This window comes from Indicator indicator, chromosome 15, assembly GCF_027791375.1.
Source record: "Indicator indicator isolate 239-I01 chromosome 15, UM_Iind_1.1, whole genome shotgun sequence".
Classification (NCBI taxonomy): domain Eukaryota; kingdom Metazoa; phylum Chordata; class Aves; order Piciformes; family Indicatoridae; genus Indicator; species Indicator indicator.
In genome coordinates, this window is record NC_072024.1 from 19,871,676 (window position 1) to 19,890,879 (window position 19,204).

Genomic DNA, 19,204 nt, shown 5'->3' on the forward strand with positions numbered 1-19,204 from the left:
GGAGGCGGGGCTGGAGGAGGGGTCATGGTGCGGGCATTGGGCATGTTTCACCCTGGGGCGTGGTGGCTGCGGTGCCATGGCGGGCAGCGACGAGCAGCGGCTCTACTCGCGGCAGCTGTGAGTGACGGGACCGGTGATAGCGAGGCGGCGAGCGGGATCGGGGGCTCCCGGTCCCACTGACGGTCACTGCCTCTCAGGTACGTGCTGGGCGGCGGGGCGCGGCGGCTGGCAGAAGCGTCGGTGCTGGTGTCGGGGCTGCGGGGGACCGGAGCGCAGGTGGCGGCGGCCCTGGTGCTGGCAGGAACCGGGTGTGTCGTCCTGCACGACAGCGGAGCCGCCCGCACGGCCGACCGCGCCCACCAGGTACCGAGGGTCCGGCTATCGGCACGGGTATGGGCAGGGCTCCCCATAACGGGTGTAGGTAGAGGTAGGAGTCTTGGTAATGGATGCGAGTGGGGTCGCCGGTAGCAAGTACAGATATAGGTTGGAGTGCTGGTAACGGGTATAGGTATGGTGGAGGTCCCCATAATGGGTATGGGTACAGACAAAGGTGCCAGTGATGAATGCAGGTACAGACAGAGATACCAGTAACAGGTAGAGGAATATGGGTAGGGGTCTCAGTTAGGGGTTATGGGTATGAGCAGAGGTCCTGGTAATGGCTACAGGTGCAGATGGGGTTCTGAGTAATGGGTACTGGTGTGGGTGGGGGTCCCCGTAATGGGTATGGGTACAGAACAGGTGGGAATGCCAGTACTGGGTAGAAGTGTTGGTAGAGGTTGCAACAATGGGTGTGGGTGCAACTAGGGGATCCCTTTTCAGATGTGGGTACAAGGTGGGGGCCTCCCAGTAACAGGTACAGGTTGGGGGGGCTTGGTAAGCAGTGTGGAATGGGATGTCCATGTAATGGGTGTGGCCCAGGGTGACATTGTCTTGGTTAGGGCCCATGGGGTGTCCCATGTCATGGGTATGGCCCTCAGCAGAGGGCCCCACAGCAGTGCGGACAGGACCCATTGCAGCACTCCAAACCCATGGGGTGCCCTGCAATGTGCCCACCCCGCAGTTCCTCCTGGGGGAGAATGATGTAGGCCGGAACCGTGCCGAGGTGTCCCAGCAGGCCCTGGCTGAACTGAACCCTCATGTAGTGGTGGCAACTCATACTGGGGAGCTGTCGGAAGCCTTCCTTGCTTCCTTCCAGGTGAGCCCACACCTCTGTGCCCTGGGCTCCCTCTGGCATGGTGGCATCCACTTACAGTCCTGGAACAGGTGGTGGTGCTGACTGAATCCCCGCTGGAGGAGCAGCTCTGCATTGGGGACTTCTGCCATGCCCGGGGCATCTGCTTCATTGTGGCTAACACCAAGGGGCTGGCAGGGTAAGGGGTCTTTTTGCTGCAGGGTTCTGTGGGTGACTGGTTCCAGGTCACCTTGTCCTCAGAGTCCCCAGCCCTGCTCTGCGGCCCATGTCCCTGTCCCACTGGCAGGGCTTTTTTTGCTTGGGCAGGACCTTGGGCAGTGCTTAGGCAACTTAATGATGCAGCTTTTGCAGCAAAACCCCATTGCTCTTCTCCAGGCAGCTGTTCTGTGACTTCGGGGAGCACTTTGTTGTTGAGGACCCAGCAGAAGGGGACCCAGTGTGTGCTGCTGTGCAGCACATCTCCCAGGTAGGAGGGCGGTCTCAGGAGGAGCTCTCCCAAAATGCCACTGCCTCCTCAGGTGGCTTTATGCCACCTACGTCTGGTCCCCAGCCCTCACATCCATTCCCCTTCTCAGGGCAACCCAGGTGTGGTGACATGCATGGGGACAGAAGACAGCCGTGGCCACCTCTTCTGCGACGGTGACCTGGTGACATTTTCTGGTGTGGAGGGGATGACAGAGCTGAATGACCAGAAGCCCATCCCTGTGCGTGTGCTGGGTGAGCTGCCGAAGGGTCCACAACTGCCTTGGCCCAGGGTCTGAGAGCTTTCCAAGTCCTTGGCAGTGATCATGGCACCCTCTTGTTCCCAGATGCTTTCAGGCTGGAGATTGGGGACACCAGCTCCTTCTCTCCCTACCGCTGTGGGGGCCTAGTCCTGCAGGAGCGGCTGCCCCAAGTGCACTCCTATGTAAGTACCTCCTTGGATCCTGGGTGCCGCTGGGACTGTGGCACTGCCGTGCTGTGCTGTGCCTTGCCCTGGCCCTGGGGAAGTACTATCCAGAGCCCTGGCACTTGTGTCAGCAGAAGTCGCTGCACCAGGCACTGGCAGATCCCAAGATCCAAGTGGCAAGTGCTGAGGAGCTGCCACGCAGCCACAGCCTGCATGCCGCATTCCAGGCCCTGCACGCTTTCTGCAGGGAGCGGGGCTGCCTGCCCCGACCCAGAGCACAAGTGAGTCCCCACCTTGCCCCTTCCTGGCACCCCTGGCCCTCCACTACCCTGTCTGGGGCTGGCCTTGCTCCTCTGCCCACAGGCAGATGCTGAGCGGGTGCTGGAGCTGGCACGGAGCCTGAGGACACGACAGGGTCTCCTGGATGAGAATGTTGTGCGAGCCTTTGCCAGCGTGAGCGCAGGGGACCTGTGCCCCATGGTTGCAATTGTTGGGGCCATGGCAGCTCAGGAGGCACTGAAGGTGAGCAGTGTGGGGGTTCTGGGGCCTGAGGTCCAGCTGGTCATGCTGGAGCATGTCTGGCGGCGTTTGGTGACCACGAGAGGGCACTTGCTGCCAGCCCTGGGAAAAGCAGCAGGGCTGGGGTGGGGTATGCAGGAACTACGCTGTCCACTGAGCCAGTGGGGCCCCACTCACCCTAGGCCATCACTGGGAAATTCCTGCCCCTGGACCAGTGGTTGTACTTTGATGCCCTGGAGTGCCTGGAGCTGGAGGGGGCCATGCAGCTGACAGAAGAGGATTGTGCTCCGGTGAGAATGTGTGCCAAGAAGCTCCCAGGCACTGCAGGGTGCCGTGGCCACCTATGCTCACACAGCTCCTCTGTCCCGCTAGAGGGGCACTCGCTACGATGGCCAGATCGCCGTCTTCGGGACCACCTTCCAGGAGCAGCTGGGCCACCAGAAGTACTTGGTGGTGAGTTGGGGTCTCTGCCACAGTACCAGGGAGGCTGCAGAGTAGGCAGCCAGCACATGGTGAGTCGCAGCAGCTCTGCCCTGGCAGGTGGGAGCCGGTGCTATTGGCTGTGAGCTGCTGAAAAACTTTGCCATGATGGGGCTGGCAGCAGGACCGGGTGGGGACCTCACTGTCATCGACATGGACACAGTTGCTCTCTCCAACCTCCATCGGCAGCTCCTGTACCGCTCATCAGATATATCAGTAAGGGGCCAAGAGGTGGTGGCCAAGGTGCCCTTTGGGGCTCCTTGGGCAGGGGAGAGCTGCCCACTCTGTTTCTGCTTTGGTAGAAGCCAAAGTCAGTGGTGGCCGCAGCAGCCATGCAGCGCATGAACCCTGATGTCAGGGTGACAGCTCACCAGAACCAGATGGGACCTGCCACTGAGTCACTCTATGGGGATGACTTCTTCCAGCGCCTGAATGGTGTCACCAGTGCCTTGGACTCTCTGGAGGCTCGTGAGTGCTGGGGAGGGGAAAAAGGCTGAGTCTGTGGACATGCTCCCTAGCTCCCCAGCACCCCTGCCTACCCACAGGTGCCTACTTGGAGAATCGCTGCCTCCACTGCCTCACGCCACTGTTGGACTCAGGCACTGAGGGGCCACGGGGGAACGTCCTGGCCATGGTGCCCTTCCTGACCAAACCACTGGAGCCAGCCGGTGCTCCTGAGGATGGCACCTTCCCCTTCTGCACCCTGCGGTACTTCCCCCGCACCATCCAGCACACACTGCAGGTAGGCTGTGCCGTGCCAGCCCCTGGCCCCCAGCAAGGAGGTACCATGACCTTTGTCTTCCTTTCCCATTTCCCTCTCCGGCCGTGGTCCAGAAATGGGCCATGGGCAGGATACAGCCCCAGCTGCTTCCTGCTGGTAGTCTAAGCTGTTTTGGCAGCCCCAGCATGGCCTCTCCTTCCCCCTGGGCTGGGGGCCTTTGGGGGCACATGTGCTCAACCTCTGCTACCCCTCCACAGTGGGCTCGTGATGAGTTCGAGGGGCTCTTCCAGCTGCCCGCCGAGCACGTAAACCGCTTCATGAAGTGAGTCGCTTAGGCACTGCCCATCACTGCTGGGGTTGTGGAGAGGGGCACAGAGGGCTGCACTCCGCCTGAGGCGTCCCATGGGGTTGCTCCTGGGTCAGCAGCAGCAGTGCCTGGTTTTGCAGAGACCCAGCTTTCCTGGAGCAGCTGCCAGCAGGGAAGGCCCTGGAGGTCTTGGAGCAAGTGCAGAAGAGCCTTCAGGAGCGGCCACAGAACTGGCAGGACTGCGTGCACTGGGCCCACCGGCACTGGCAGAGCCGTTACCATGATGCCATTGTCCAGCTGCTGCACACCTTTCCCCCAGAGCATGTGAGCCCAGCACCCATGGGGCTGGTGCCCCTGCACCCTCTCTCCTCCTTTGGTTGTCCTGCTGCAGCCAGGGGAACATGTCCCTGGGTGTGACTCTGCCCTCCTTGTGCCAGGAAACCAGCCCAGGTGTCCCCTTCTGGACAGGAGACAGGAGCTGTCCTCATCCACTGAGATTTAACCCTGATAACGTGAGTGCAGAGAAGAGCTGAATGGGGGATGCCAAACTGTAGTCATGCTCCATCTGCCACAGCCCATGGGATTGCCAAGTCCTGAGCTGGGTCTGTCCCTGTCCACCATCAGCAGGAGTGCTGCTGGGGACAGCTACTTATCCTTTGCTGCTGGAGAAGGAAAGGCACCTCCATCTCCACCTCAGGGCAAAGCCATGCTGCTCTGCCCACTCATGACTGCACAAGGCAGCCTTTGATTGTGTGGACCACCCTGGCAAGGCACCCCACAGCCCCTGCTCTGCCCCACAGAACACCCACCTGCAGTACATCCTGGCTACTGCCCACCTCTTTGCCCAAGCCCACAAGGTGCCTCCATGCAGTGACCAGGCAGCCATCCAGACCATCCTCCGCAGCACGGTCCTGCCGCCCTTCCAACCCCAGGAGGAGCTCAACATCCCTCTCACTGAGGAGCAGGAGGAGGTGCATTCGCCTGAGGGTAAGATTTCCTGCACCTGTGGTTCCCCAGGGCATGTCCTTAGGTCCAGCTCAGTAGCAATGGGGCAGCATTGCTGCTCATCACTGCCCCAGTACCCAGAAGGACCTGAAACGAGGAGGGGCACCATGCCGTGCTCCTCACAGTGCCATGGTGAAGGAGTACAACCCTAGGCATCCCTGTGCCCTCAGACCATGGGCGGCTGGTGAAGCTCACCCAGGATCTGGTTCAGAAAAAACAGGAGCTGCTAGAGGGTGAGGAGGTACAAGTGCCTCTGATGGAGCCCATCCACTTTGAGAAGGTACCACGGGCCAAACAGGAGCCCCACTAAGCTTGGGAGGATTGATGTCACCATGAGATGCTGATGTCTACATGCTCTTCTCTACAGGACAATGACATCCACGTGGACTTCATCACAGCAGCATCCAACCTGCGTGCAGAGAACTATGGCATCCCCCCTGCTGACTGGCTGATGGTGAGAGGGGCAGCCCGTGGGGTCAGGGTGTCCCTGTCCTGTGTGGTGCAGCCACAGACATCCCTCCTGTCCTCAGAGCAAGAGGATTGCTGGGCGGATTGTGCCTGCCATCATCACCACCACAGTGGCTGTGGCCGGTCTGGCGTGCCTGGAGGTCTACAAGCTGGTATGGGGCTGCCAGGACCTCAAGTGCTACCGCAACAGCAACCTCTGCCTGTCTGACTGCCTACTGCTCCGCATTCAGCCCCTGCCACCCACCACCTATTGGGTAGGACCTTCCCTGTGGGGCAGGGCAGGTGGGAGATGCCCAGGTGTCTTGGGTAACCCCAGATCTTAGTGGCAGCCACTGTGAGGCCATGCCAGAGGAACCAAGGATCAAGGAGGTGGCCATGCAGGAGGGGCAATGGCACTCTGGAAATAGATCCAGGCAGTGAGGAACTGATTCCTTCCTGCAGCCACCCACCTGGCCCCTTGCCACCACCACCATCCCGCTCACCCCAGCTTCTAGGCCAACCTGGGTACTCTGGGGAGCCCAGGGAGCTGAGGCAGCCCTGCTGCCCCACAGTGGGCCCCACAGTGAGCCCCACAGCCAGGGAATGGGAGGCCTCAGCAGCCACGCACATCTGGCTTATGGAAACCAGCTGCAGCAGCCAGAGAGCAGCTGGCACTGGGCCGGGAAGGGCCGCTTGGGGGGAGCAGGGCTGGGGGTCCCGGTAATGGGGGGCCAACCCACAATCACTCTGCCAAGGAGGGAGAGTGGGGGTGGGGGCCAGCCCAGATTGGGACCGTCTGGGCGATAGAGGCCCCTTTGTCTGGGGGTTTATGGCGTGCGAGGCAGCCCTTCCGGCGCGGCAGGAAGCGCCGATTGGAACCAGATTGGCCCGGGGGGCCCAGGGCCAGGGGCAGGAAGAGGGGGAGGAGGCATTTCCACCGCCTTGGCCAGCTCCAACACTTCAGGCTGCCCAGCCACCCCACAGCCCCATTGCACCCTGCAGGCTGCCCAGCCTTCTGCCAGCCCACATGCTATGTCCCCTGGGTTGGCACCGTCTTTGGGTGGAGTATGCTGTTTGGGCTGGCCATGCCCTTGGGTACCTGCCACAGTGCCCAGCACCTTCATGTTCCACAACTAAGCTGCCCAGTGCCACATTTCATGCTTGGCTGCTTGACCATGGTGGGAGTACTTGTTCCCCAGGCCTGCTTGGCATGACCTGCGGTCCCACAGGGACCTGGGGAGCCCACTGTGGGATGCCAGAGGGATGCGCTTTCCAGGGTACTGCAGGGCAGTGGCAGTCCCCCTGTACTGGGTACTCAACGCCCTAGTGAGGATGGGGTTAAACCCTTTCCACCCCAGTGAGATGAGTGCAGGCAGCAGAAGGTGAGAAGCAGCAGAAGGCAGGAGGGGAGAGTGTTCAGGTGCAAATGTCCCTTCCGGAGCAGGGCCAGAGCCAGCACTGGGCAGGCACTGGTGCTGCCTGTGGCGAGGGCAGATGGCAAGGCAGCCATGCCAGACGGTGCAGGGCCACATTCAGTACTTGGCCCCGAGGCTGGCGCCTCACTGGTCCCCTCCGGCCAGAGCTGGGGTCGCAGGGCTGTGGATGTGAGAAAAGCTGATTGTGCAGGGCTGGGTAATGCTTCAATGGCTCTTTGTGCATCCTTCCTAGCCTGGGGCTGGGGGCAGCACCAGCCCCACACCAACCCTAGCCCCTGCAGTGCTGGGGGAATGGCTATGCTCCCCAGTGCCCCCATCCCCCTGTCCCCAGACAGGTCCCTATGCCTGCCCTATTGTACCCCAACCGTTGTGCCCCACCAGTTCCTTGCCCATGGGGCTTGCAGCCAGGGTGTGCAGCCTGGGTGCTAGTGCCTGCCCCTTGCAGTACGGCGGGAGGGAGTGGAGCTGCTGGGACCGGCTGGAGATGCAGGCAGTCAGTGCAGATGGGCAGGAGATGACGGTGCAGGAGGTGCTGGACTGGCTGCAGGTGAGCTTGTCATGGGCAGTGATGGGGAGCATGTCACCCTGGGGGGGGTGCAGGGCTGGATTCTGACACCCACCTCTTGCAGAGGACATATGGCTGGACTGTGACCATGCTCCTGCACGGCTATACCGTGATCTATGACAAGGAGGAGGATGAAGAGATATGGGCCCGACAGCAGGCACAGAGGTAGATCCCTGGCTCCAGGACGCAGTCCTGCCCCGAGGAGGGGGGCTGCCAGACCCCTCTCTATCCTGAGCTGCTCCAGCTGCAGCACAGCTCCCAGCCAGATGCTGGATAAACATCCTGCCGGCAGCACTTCCCGTGGCAAGACCCCTGCCCGGCCCCTTGCTGCTCGACCCCACATCCCCCTAGCCTGTTTGGGAGCCCCAGAGGGACCTAAGGGCCCCTTGGTGCACCTAGCCAGCCTTGGGGGACAAGTCAGCATCCCCAAAACCCCCTTTCCTTACTCTAGGTTATCAGAGAACCTGGAGGACGCCAGGGAGAGGCGGCGACTGGAGTTGCTGTATGTATGTGAGGGAGAGGATGCTGAGGCCAGTAATAGCCGTCCCCCTCTCCTCTGCTCCCTACCCTGAGTGAGGAGCTGGCGCCCCTTAATCCATGCAATAAAAGCTGCATTTTGCATATGCTGTCTGCAAAAATACCCCGCCTGCCCCTGCCCGCAGCCAGAGTGGAGGCAGCCCCCCTCGATAAAGGTCTCTGTGCCCATACCGTACAAAACCGGGGTTTATTTACAGCGGAGGAGGGTGTGGGCGGTGGCGGGCAGGGCTAAATGTAGCCGATAACGTCGTTGCAGATGATGGGCTGCCGGCTGCGGCTGTTCATGAGGGCAGTGAAGCGGTGGAAGTCCGTAGCCAACTGGGCAATGTTGCTGTGAGACTGGTGGAAGCAGGCACCCTTAGGCTGTCCCCCCAGCCCCAGTGGGCAGGAGAAACGCTTGGTGGCTTCACGGGCCGCTGGCCGGGTACCATCAGCTCCTCGTGGACGGGCCATGTTGGCCAGCTTGCGGCGAACGTTGCCCGAGAGGCTGAGCAGGAAGGCTGGTGGCTTGGCCAGCCGACGGGAGGGTTCGGCAGAGGTTCGGCGCCGGGGTTCAGCGCCCACCTCAGGCAGGTCCATCCAGTTCTCCACCAGGTCGGCAAAGCAGTTGTCACCCAGCACCAAAGGCTGCCGGTTCCGGCTCTGCGACAGCAGTGCCACGGTCCAGTCCTGTGTGTCAGCTGGCTCCAGCACCCGCCACTGCTCCAAACAGGCGTCGGAGGTGGATTTGGGGCGAGTGCGGCGGGCAGGGACGGGCGGTGGGGCAGCGAGGCCGGCGGAGAGACGGTGTGCCCGCTGGCAGGGCGGTGGGTGCCGGCGCCGCACGGGCACCTCCTCCTCCCTCCAAGTGCTCCCTGATGCTTCCGAGTACCCCGAGTCAAACTCCAGGCTGCGTTCGCTGGCCGGGGGGGAGCGGGTGGCCGGGCCTCCCCCTGTTTCCTCCTCACCCCCTGGCTCCAGGCTACAGGCTGAGTCCGCTGCTGAGCTGGGGCGTAAGGGACATGAAGGCCGGCTGCCCGGCCCCGGTGCCCCTCCGGGGTGCTGCGCCGCCTGCCGTGCGCCAGGCATGTGTGTCCGCAGTGTCACCCCCGTCTCTCGCCGACACCGCTGCGAGGAAAAGGGACAGATCAGTGCTGTCATCCCCACACTTCCTTGCCGGCACCAGGAACCTCTATCCCACTCCCCCGGCACCCTGCGGCCCCCAGCCCCGGTTCGGGGTGGGGGCGGCTTTGCTGGCGGAGCCTGGCATGCAGCGGGGTGCGGGGAACAGGACACAGGTCCCAGCTTGCCTGCAGCCCCGGGCCCCGCTTTCCTGCGGCTCCTGCGTGGAGCTGGCCGGCGTGCAGCGGCATGTCGGGTGAGCAAGCAGGCACCCAGCCCCGGCCGTGCCTGCGGGAAATGACACAGGGCCACAGCACGTAGGAGCTGGGCGCCCCACTGCCCGCCCCCGCCTCCGCTGGCCTCTCAATTCCCCCTAGTATCAGTGGGGAGGTAGCCAGGACAACCCAGAGGCAGGACCCTGCTCGGTGGCACAGGGCCAGCTGCAGCCCAAGAGCACCCGCGGGTGGTGGGGTGGGTTGCACCCCTCCCGTGTGTTGGCAGGGCTACTCCACCCACCCTGTGCCCTCCAGCTGGGGACACTCCAGGTGACGTCAGGGTGCAACTAGGCCTGAGCCCGGGGCCCCCCAAAGAGCTCTGTCTGGAGCAGCTGAGGAGGAAGGGAGTGTGGCCGGGCAGGCAGGGAAAGGGCGGCTGGCTCCTGCAGCCGGGCCGCTCCTCGCTCTTGAATTCCTATTGTCTGACCCCAAAAGCAGGGTGTTACGTCCGCTTTCCTTTCCGCGCTGAAGCTGCGGGAAGCCAGCGAGCGGGAGGGATCGCTCCCCGTCCCGCTTAACCAGCCGCCCCCAGACAGCCCCAGCAGAGCCGCTGGCCGACCTGTCGCTGCCCCGGTCTCTGTCACCGTCCCAGTCCTCGTTACGGTCCCCGCTGGCTGGGACCCTCTGAGCCAGCCTTGCTGGCGCTGTGCCACCGCTTCAAGCTGTCCCGCACCGGCGGTGGGAGCAGCTGGGTAGGCGTGCGGCAGGCCCAGGGGAGCCGGCTGGGCTACCTTGTCACTGTCGGTCCCCTCGGGGCAGCACAGGAAGGCGGCAGAGTGGCAGCTGCGGGGTGGTGGCGCCGCTGGTACCCTAACAGCTGGACACCGCGGCCCCTGGTCATCAGCGTCCCATGGCCATTCCTACCCCCACAGCTACCCGTGTCCCAGCGGGTCGCTTACGTTCGCCTAGATGCCCACGTCCCCTGCGCCGCCTTGGTTCTGCACATGATGTCACGGCGCTGATGTCACTGCCAGCACCCTGACATTAGGGCAATGCCTGGTCGGTTCGGCGGGGCGCGGGCAAGGGTGTCCCCATCCCCTCCCCGGTGCCCGTAGTGGCACTCACCCAGTCGGCGCCGAGCTGGCCCGGGCAGGCGTCCGAGCGGGGGCTATGCATGCCCGGCTCGGCCCCGCTCCCGCTCCCAGTCCCTCTCCCGGTCCCGCCGGTGCCAGTGGCGGAACAGCAGCGGAGCGGAGCGCCCGGCCGTGCCCACCACCTCCCGGCGCTGCCTAGGCGGCACCGCCCCGCCCCATCTCAGCCAATGGGGTCGTCGTAACGTGAGCACCAGCACCGCCGCCACGGGGCTCCGCCCTGCCCCGCCCCGTCGCCCCGGGGCCCCGCGCCGGGCACTACGTGGGCATGGCGGGGTCGGCCACCACTAGGCAAGACAGGACCCGGTTCCCCGGGTGCCAGCACCTCAGCCCTGCGGGCTCCAGGGGATCCCGGGAAGCCTTGGCAGGAAGTAGCCCCGTTAGAGGGCCCGGCAGAGGCACCTGGAACCACCGGGCTGCCAAAAGAGGTCTGAGCATTGGAGGAGGGAAAGGTGACCCCGGCCATAAGACCGTGCTTCGCCAGCGCCTATTAACTGGGAGCTAATAGCACTTAATAGGAATTCCGGGAGAAGCGGCTCTGGCTTACAAATGAAGGAGAACTTGGCCAAAAATTACCTCCCAGCTAATTTTTCCAAGGTCCCAAGCCTGGTGCGGCGGCAAAATCCCACGGAGCATTGCTGCCCACCTGCCTCGCACCAGTTAGGATGGCAAGAGGGTGGGAATGGAGGTGCGAGGGAGCTGGGGGGACCAGGGCCATGCCCTGTCCCTGCCTTGGGGCAGGGCTGGCAGCCACAGATGGACAATGTGACGCTGGGCTGGGGTGGCGCCTGGCACCCTTAGCAACGGGCTCCAGCTTGTCCCAAACAGCCAGCCAGACATGGGCATGCACGGACGCTTCACTTTCCTCCTCCTCCTCCTCAGCCTCCATGCCCCAGGTAGGCACTTCAGGCTCACAGTGTTGAGGGCACCCTGGCTGCCAAACCCTGGGTGGGGGACCAAGAGGAGGGCAACAGGAGACAGGCTCCCCTCTGTTGCCCTCATATACCTGGTGCTGGCACCAAGATGGGCAGAGGAGCCAGCAGCTGCCTGGCTGGGTTCAGGCAGGGAGGGGGCATTATTGGAACATCTTTAGAGTTTCTTTGGGACATTTCTGGGACATCCTTAGGGCATTTCCAGGGCACTACTGGGTCATCTCTGGAGCAACAGAGTTATCTCCAGGGCCTCCCCAGGGCATTGCTGGGACACACTTGGCAGGCTTGAGTGACACTTTCCTCTTTGCAGGGTCTTTCGTCAGAGCAACAGGTAAGAGCAGGGTGCCCTGGGCCTCACTGTACCTAGCAGGGAGACCTGTGCCCTTGTGGATGCCTAGGTGCAGGAGAAGAGCTCCCTAAGCATGGCTGGGCAAGCTGTTGGTGGCACTGGCCAGATGCGAGGCCTGTCCCTGGGGTCTCCCACCAGCCCTGCTTGACCTGCCACATGCGGTGACTCTGAGTGAGGATGCAGTGCCAGGCACTCACGTGGCCAAGGTGACCATCTCCTGCAGAAACGCAAGTGGCAGCCCCAATGTTACCCTGTATGGCATTGAGCCTGGCCACCCCTTCAACCCCATCACCATCAGTGCTGACCCAATGGATGCCACCAGATTTCAGGCAGAGGTGCGGCTGGGGTATGGGGGAGTGGAGTAGAAGCCTCTGGGTGCCCCACTAAGTGTCGTATCCCCATGGTAGGTAACACTGCGTGCTGGTGCAGAGCTCAATGCCCACCGGGTAAAAGAGTACCCCCTGATCCTGTGGGCCGCTTGTCCTGGGGAGGATGAGGTGCAAGAGCATTTCTTTGTGCGAGTGACAAGAAGGCAGGTGCTGCGCTGTGACAATCCCTTTGCCAGTGCAGGTAGAAGCCATGGGACACGGGGTGGTGGGGGCTGCAGGTGCCAGCTGGCTCCGGGCTCTCATGGCTGTGCTGTGATGCAGGAGGAGATGTGGTGCGGGTGCTGGCAGACGTTGCACCCCGGACACCTCTGTACGCAGTGTTGCCGCAGCCACTTGGTGGCCTGATGGTGAGTGGTGGCTGCCATGGGGTCCTGCAGACCCCACAAACAGGAGCAGCCTTGGAGACAGCAGAAACCCAGGCATGAAGGAGGGGGTAGAGGTGTCCACTCTCTTCCCACTTTCCTCCCACCGCCCATCTCTCTGCAGTTCAGGCTCCGAAACCATGAGACACCACTCACGCTCACCCAACGAGGCCTGGTTCTGGCACCTGCCAATGGCTTCAACCCCAGCAAAGACATCCAGGTGGGCACCAGCGTCCCCAGGCTGTCACAGCCACCTCTCAGCTAATCCAGCTTATCCCCTTGCTGGCACTGTCTGCAGCTCTCCATGTCATGCTCCTCCCATTGGGCTCCCATCGGGCTCCCATCTTACTCTTGCCCCAGTAGTGCTCCAGCCCTGTCCCTCTCCCTGGCTCCATCCCCTTCTGCATCTCAAGCTCTGTCCCAATCCTCACCTCTGCCTGTCCATATTCCCATCCCCATTCCAGTCTCCAGCTCATACTCATCTCCTACTCCAGCCCTCTTCTCACCCCTGTTGCTAATTCTCCAAGCTCCATTCTGGTCCCTGTCCCTCTCCCATTTCCTGTCTCTGTCCCTGTTCCTGTCCCCATTCCATCTCTATTCCTATTCCTGTCCTCATCCCCATCCCTATCACTGTGTCTGTCTCCACCCCTGTCCCTGTCCCCATCCCTGCTCCCACTCAGAGCTGTTCCACAGCTGCCCTGGTGCTGCCCCACAGACATTCAGGCTGGAGATTGAGGTGATGGACCGCCATGGGCACAACTGCAGTGGGGTTGTGAGGGTGGAGGTGCTGCCATCGCGCCATCCCCGTGTCACCTTCCTGTGAGTGGGGCCAGGCTGGGCAGAGGGTGCTGGTGGCACCAGGCCAGGTTACACTGCCTGCTTTGCCTGCAGTGAGCCACAGTGGGCTGTGACAGTACCAAAGAGCATCAGCCCCTTGGAGGTGGTCACACAGGTCCATGCCAGCGGTGACAACGTCCGCTATGCCATCCTTGCTCCTGTGGTGCCTGTACTCTTCACCATCGATGAGGGTGAGTGGAGCAGTGGGGGGTTCCCAGGGCCACCCTGCCCTATGCCCGTGCCCGGCACGAGGCTGTGCCTTCTCCTGCAGTGACAGGTGAGATCCGCAGCACCCGCCAGCAGCAAGTGGCCCATGCACAACTCCTTGTTCGGGCTTACAACGCACTGCACCCTGATGATCATGACACCGCCATGGTAAACATCACCGTGCAGGGGACAGACCAGCAGGCACCAAGCTGTGTCCCAGCCATCTTCGTGTATGGTTCAAGGGGTCGTGGGCACAGGGTTTCTCTGCTATGCCCGGGACAGGGGGGACAGGAGCTGAGATGCTGGCTGCCCCCAACAGGTCCCAGCAGCCTGAGACAGTGTCCCCCGGCAGCACCCTGGTGACACTGAGGTGCGCTGACTTCAGTGGCACTGAGAGGCATCTGCACTATGCCCTCGAGGGACCTCCTGCCTCACGGTCCAGCTTCCACATGGAGGGGCCACAGCTGAAGGTGAGCAGGACCATGGGCAGTACCTAGGCAGATGGCAGCCCCAGACCTGGGGAAACCCAGGAGGACAGTGGGAACCCTCTGATGTGCTATCTTAGACCAGTGCTCCTCAGGGTGCTTGATTCCCCAGAAGCTTCATGCTTGTGCATGCTTCCTTGTGCTCCCATGGCATCATAGCTTTGCAGGATACTTTGATTTTGTGGGACACCCCAGCACTGTGGGACACTCCAGCTTTGCAGGGCACCCTGGCTTTGCAGGGCACCTCAGCTCCACCTGACTCCCTGTGTCTTGGCTCGGTAGGTCAACACCACTCTGGACTATGACTCAGAGGCTGTGGCTGCTGTGGGCTTTCAGTTAACAGCCACCATCGTGGTGACAGCAGGAGGGCAACCCCCACAGAGCAGTGAGTCCCCAGGGGGTGCCCTGTGGGAGTGCAATTGGGGAGGTTACAGGGGAATTGGGAGAAGCCCCTTCCCAACCCCAAAACTAGCAGGTCACAGAGGAAATGTTCCTCTCCTGCTGACCTAGAGATGCTCACTCCAGGGGTGGGGTCACTGCCCCTGTCCCCAAGCCTGTCCAGGGGAGAGCGCACCCAGCTTGGTGCAGGCAATGGGGTGGCATCAGTGTGTCTGAGCTGTTGTGTGCCACACAGCCCGTGTGCCCGTGTTCCTGACTGTGACACCTGTCAATGAATTCACACCGGTGTGCCCCAGTGATGCCACCTTCACTGTGCCAGAGACAGCAGCCTTTGGAAGCATTGTGGGGCATGTGACTGGCACAGATCGTGACTACCCACAAAACAGCCTGGAGTACAGCCTGGAGGGAGACCCTGGCCCTGTGCAGCCCTTTTCCATCAACACACAGACTGGTGAATGTCTGGCCCCTTCCCTAGCCATTGCCACACCCCGTGGCACCTGTGGGTGCCCAGCAGCTCACACTGCCCCACAGGCGAGATCCGTGTAGTGGGGCCCCTGGACTCCCAGCGGCACAGGAGCTACAGGCTGAGCGTGAGGCTGACGGACACCCAGAATGATGTGGACCCAGCAAAGCGGCGGAGCTGCCTGTGCAACGTCACTGTGCACTTGCAGGTGCGAGCGCAGCCTGACAGGTGAGCCACAGTGGCTGCAGGCACCACAGGTGCCATACCACCTGCCCCTGCTCCTAACAGGCCATGCCAGACCAGGCGCCCGTGTGCATCCCTGAGGTGCAGGAGCTGTGGATCGTGGCTGGGCCAGGCAGCCGCCAGTCTGTCACCAGCCTGGTGTGCCAGGGCAGTCCCCACAATACTGCACTGACATATGCCATCGCTGGAGGTGAGGAGCAGGAAAGGCAGAGCACGGCCCAGCCCCTCTCTGCAGCATGGCACCGAGCAGAGCCTCTTGTTCAGGCAACAAGGACGGGCGCTTTCGGCTGGAGGGGAACACCATCTTCTACCTCCCCAATGACCTGTCTGAGCCCTGCACCTATGTGCTGCTAGTGAAGGTGTGGAGCAGCCCTGGTGCCCCCCGCCACAGCACTGTGGTAGCACTGGTGATGCATGTCACTCCCTGGAGCACCCCAGAGCCACCCAGCACCACCACCCAGCACACGGTGAGCAGCCATTGGCCAGGCAGTGCTCCCAGGTCCACCAGGATCCCTGGTTCTTCAATACCTTCCTTACTCACCCTACTGACTCCACAGACGCTGCAAAAGGAGCCACTGGTGATCACACGTATAGTGGCAGTGTGGCACCCACCAGCCTGGTTTGTGGCTGTGCTGACACTCTCCAGTGCCCTGCTGCTGGTCACCCTGGGCTGCATGGTCTGGAGACTGCCATGCAGGTGAGCCCCAACCTTGCACCATGGGCTGCAAGAGCGAGGAAGAACAGGGACTCATGGCTGCCTTCTCCTCCTCCCACAGAAAACAAGACCCTGGCAAGCTGCTTCTAGAAAAGAGGTGGGTGATGTGCAGCCAGGGTGGTCATGCTGGCAGTGAGATGCAGCCACGCGTGTTGGCACGGGATCCTGCAGCTGGGGAGATGCAGCATGTGGGGGGTGTTTAATACACCCTGTGTTTAGCTATGGTCTGTGAGTTGCTGTGCCAGGAAGCCACCTCTGCCCCAGGGTGAGGGTGCAGCACTGCTGGGAGCCATGGGTGCAGAGTTGGCAACTTGGCCAGACTGGAGGACAAATTCTGCAGTGGGCACAGTGGGATAGATCAGCATTAGCTCCACTGCCAGCCGCAATGCTGGGTCCCGCACCATGGCTGGGGCCACTGTGGCTCACCAGGGAAACCCCACACTGACTCAGAAAGCTCCCTGAGAGGAGCTGAGCAGGCTACACACGCCTCTGGGAGGATGAAGGAGGACTGACAGGTGGTGGAGAGGAGAGCCTGAGGAGGCACTGGAGCCAGCTCAGCCTGTGTTGGGTGTCTTCACGGTGAGGAAAAGGCATGCAAGCCCCTGGGCAGGATAGCAGCCACCTCCAGTGGCATAACTGCCCCGGGGTGATGCACGTCTAGATCTTACATCCATTGGTGCTCTTGGGGACACTATGCTTGGTGGAACTGTGGCTCTAGTGACCATGAAAGGGAAAAGGCTCAGCCTCTCCAGGTGGCCCTGGCAGCAGAGCCTTTCTGGGGTTGCATTTCCCTCAGCACAGCATCCTCTGAGTACATGAACAATGTGAACCAGCATGTGAAGAAAGCAGAGGATGTGGTGGCAAACCAGCTTGTCTCGGTTGGTTAGTGTTGAAAGGTGGTAGTGCCTGGGGGAGCTGGGCCCCTGATGTATTCTCCTTCAGTGCCCAACAGACACAAGGGCTGGGTAAAAGGATGAAAAGATAGGTGGGTATGATGGGCTTGATAGGGTGCAGCTGGTTGCATTCCTTGGGATTGAGGCCAGGAGTCCGTTACTGACAGTGTCCTCCCCTCACCTCTCTTCCCTCTGCAGCTCCTGGGATGATGCGGAGCAGGGCCACCCCCATGCCAGCAACCCAGTAAGTGTGTGCCATGGCAGTGAGGGTGGGTGCCCCACCAGGGATGCGGGAGGAAGCCCTGGGGACTCAGCATCCCCTCCCATCTCCTCTGCACAGGAGAAGTTTGATGGTCGTGCCCAAGACCCACGTGAGTGCCCTGTCCCACAGACCTGGGAGCCATGAGCCGTCTGGGGGACACAGGTACCAGACAGCTATGCCTGGGCACTGCCCATAGGGCAAAAGCTGAATGCTGCCTCTCATCTCAGGCACCGGCAGAGACTATCTCTTCAACAGCAAGACCGGGGCACGGCGCTGGATCTGAGCAGCTTCACTCAGTGAGGGGCTCGCTATGACCCACAGCTCCCTGCAGATCATGCCAGGCAGAGCACCATGCACTGGCAGACACTACACTGCATCCGTCAGGTGTGAAAGGAAGAGAACATACTTTCTCTGTGGCCAAACCTGCTGCCCATGCTGGGGTGGAGGCAGCCCCTGAGCCATCCCAGCCACCACAGACTCAATAAACAGTGGCAGAGATTGCACTCACTGCTGTGATTGCCATGGTCAAACAGTCCTGCTGGTGCCTGCTGTGGCAGTCATTAGCATTGTCTCCAGTCATGGATGTAGGTGGCACAACCCAGGACCAGGATGGTAGTTACGACAGCACCGGCCGTGTGCTGGGGTTGACACTATGAAAAATGTGCTAAGGGCTTTGACAGGGTCACAGCAAGGTCTCTGTAGCCTCTGGATTTGACCCAGCTGGGGTAGTCCTCTGCAGAGACAGACTCTGGGGCAAGAAAGCTCCATCACAGGTAGTTTTGAGAAACCTGTGCCCTGTGTCCTATGTCCCCTTCGAGGTCTCCCTTGCTCGAGCATTCCCAGGTGTGGGTGGGTTTAGCAGCTAGTCGGTGGTGCTGGCCAGCAGAGGCTCTGGGTTTCTTAATTAGGAGGAAACCGAGTTGGCAGTGGTGCAGGTAAGCTGCGGGAGTTAGCAGGGCCTGTCGAACAAGCGGGAGGGCTTTGAAGGACTCATTTGGCGCCCAGAGGTGGGAAAGCAGTTATTTGAATTTCAAAGGATGTTTCCCTGGCAGCTTCCAGGGAAATGAAGCGCTGGCGGGTGAGAGGGAAGGCACTAATTTGGGGAGTAGGTGGCTAAAAGGGAGGCTAAAAGGACAGGAGCCAGGCGTGAAATTTTGCAGTGAAGGGGTCACTTGCGTGACTCTGCCTGGGGGTCCCTGAGCCCACAGGAACTGTGACTATTTAGGACTTAAACCTTTTATCGTACCGGATCGGCGTGTGACGACGTTCTGCTCGCCGCTCAGAGGAGCCAGCCCAGCGTGCGGTAGCTGCCTGAGGCCAGGCTGCAGGAAGCCAGCGTTAGCCTGGCTAACCCCGCAGAACACGTCGCTGGGGCCGCTACACTCGACCAAGGCCCTAGGGGAAGGCGGACAGACGGGATGGAGGAGCTAGGCTGTTCTCCGAGCGCACAATCCACCCTCCGCCCCGGGTCGGGGGGAAACTGAACGAAAGACAACACCACGGAGCCACACCTCGACCGCCTGGGCGAAGCATGGCCCGCCGCCCGTGCCCATTGGCTGAGCGTCCTCTCACGAATAGCCAATGAAGCGCCGGGGAGGTGGGGTCAGGGAAGTCGTCACGTGTGCCTAACGTGCGCGGCCGTCCGGAGGCAGTCCACGCACGGAAAGGGACAGGGCGGACCTGCGCTTGAGTGACGGAGGTTTAAACCTATCAGCGTTTGTAAAGTGCCCTTGGTGGGCGGGTCTCAGTTTTGGATTGTGGCAGGAGGCGACGGGGCGGGCCTTGGACGGCGCGGTTGCTATGACGGCCAGCAGCAAGGCCCCGCCCCCGCGGCCGCCGCCATCTTGTTGTTGATTCGAACGGCAGGGAGCGGGCGGAGGGGAGCGGTGGTGCTGGGGGCTTGGTGTCGCCAGCCCCCGGCTGGGCAGGCAAGGCCGGCCCCGGTGAGCCACAGTGCGTCAAGGGCCCGGGAGAGGCTGGGGGGCGGGAATAGCTGAGACAGGCACGGTGCCGCGAGGCGGGGAGGGCGGAAGGCAGGGGAGCACTGCCGTGAGGGGAGAACCGGGCGCGGCCCCGTGGTGGGGGGTGGGAGGAGGGAGAGCT

General features: G+C 61.9%; 3 protein-coding genes across 3 annotated transcripts; 2 read left to right on the forward strand and 1 right to left on the reverse strand.

Annotated features, from left to right (window-relative positions):
• The first annotated feature begins 76 nt into the window (after positions 1-76).
• UBA7 (ubiquitin like modifier activating enzyme 7) lies at positions 77-8,133 on the forward strand. The gene is made up of 24 exons (XM_054387630.1): positions 77-117; positions 198-363; positions 1,061-1,195; positions 1,264-1,370; positions 1,568-1,658; positions 1,768-1,909; positions 2,002-2,099; positions 2,216-2,362; positions 2,445-2,603; positions 2,783-2,890; positions 2,973-3,053; positions 3,141-3,296; positions 3,383-3,548; positions 3,626-3,822; positions 4,059-4,123; positions 4,249-4,432; positions 4,546-4,620; positions 4,909-5,095; positions 5,266-5,393; positions 5,481-5,567; positions 5,644-5,835; positions 7,442-7,543; positions 7,626-7,726; positions 8,013-8,133. Exons 1-24 carry the CDS (start codon positions 77-79, stop codon positions 8,131-8,133), a joined length of 3,036 nt encoding a protein of 1,011 aa, XP_054243605.1.
• Positions 8,134-8,326: 193 nt separating this feature from the next.
• On the reverse strand, positions 8,327-9,450 carry INKA1 (inka box actin regulator 1). Its single transcript, XM_054387227.1, has 2 exons — positions 9,247-9,450; positions 8,327-9,205 (listed from the first exon to the last, which is right to left on the reverse strand). The coding sequence occupies exons 1-2, from the start codon at positions 9,448-9,450 to the stop codon at positions 8,327-8,329; spliced, it is 1,083 nt and encodes a 360-aa protein (XP_054243202.1).
• Positions 9,451-11,403: 1,953 nt separating this feature from the next.
• Positions 11,404-17,384, forward strand: CDHR4 (cadherin related family member 4). The gene is made up of 20 exons (XM_054387628.1): positions 11,404-11,461; positions 11,808-11,828; positions 11,985-12,181; positions 12,254-12,416; positions 12,497-12,582; positions 12,722-12,817; positions 13,313-13,416; positions 13,489-13,625; positions 13,706-13,871; positions 13,961-14,111; positions 14,409-14,511; positions 14,761-14,976; positions 15,057-15,196; positions 15,277-15,421; positions 15,496-15,698; positions 15,789-15,928; positions 16,008-16,043; positions 17,038-17,083; positions 17,180-17,210; positions 17,329-17,384. The coding sequence occupies exons 1-20, from the start codon at positions 11,404-11,406 to the stop codon at positions 17,382-17,384; spliced, it is 2,295 nt and encodes a 764-aa protein (XP_054243603.1).
• Positions 17,385-19,204: the final 1,820 nt, after the last annotated feature.

Bases quoted from the DNA above. Each gene is read 5' to 3' on its own strand.
- UBA7 (XM_054387630.1), top strand. From the start codon at position 77: ATGGCGGGCAGCGACGAGCAGCGGCTCTACTCGCGGCAGCT. The intron at 118-197 runs GTGAGTGACGGG...ACTGCCTCTCAG, and splicing joins CGGCTCTACTCGCGGCAGCT to GTACGTGCTGGGCGGCGGGG. The intron at 5,568-5,643 runs GTGAGAGGGGCA...TCCTGTCCTCAG, and splicing joins CCCCTGCTGACTGGCTGATG to AGCAAGAGGATTGCTGGGCG.
- INKA1 (XM_054387227.1), bottom strand. From the start codon at position 9,450: ATGCCGCTGCACGCCGGCCAGCTCCACGCAGGAGCCGCAGGAAAGCGG. The intron at 9,206-9,246 runs GTGTGGGGATGA...TTTTCCTCGCAG, and splicing joins TTCCTGGTGCCGGCAAGGAA to CGGTGTCGGCGAGAGACGGG.
- CDHR4 (XM_054387628.1), top strand. From the start codon at position 11,404: ATGGGCATGCACGGACGCTTCACTTTCCTCCTCCTCCTCCTCAGCCTC. The intron at 14,112-14,408 runs GTGAGCAGGACC...TTGGCTCGGTAG, and splicing joins TGGAGGGGCCACAGCTGAAG to GTCAACACCACTCTGGACTA. The intron at 17,084-17,179 runs GTAAGTGTGTGC...TCCTCTGCACAG, and splicing joins ACCCCCATGCCAGCAACCCA to GAGAAGTTTGATGGTCGTGC.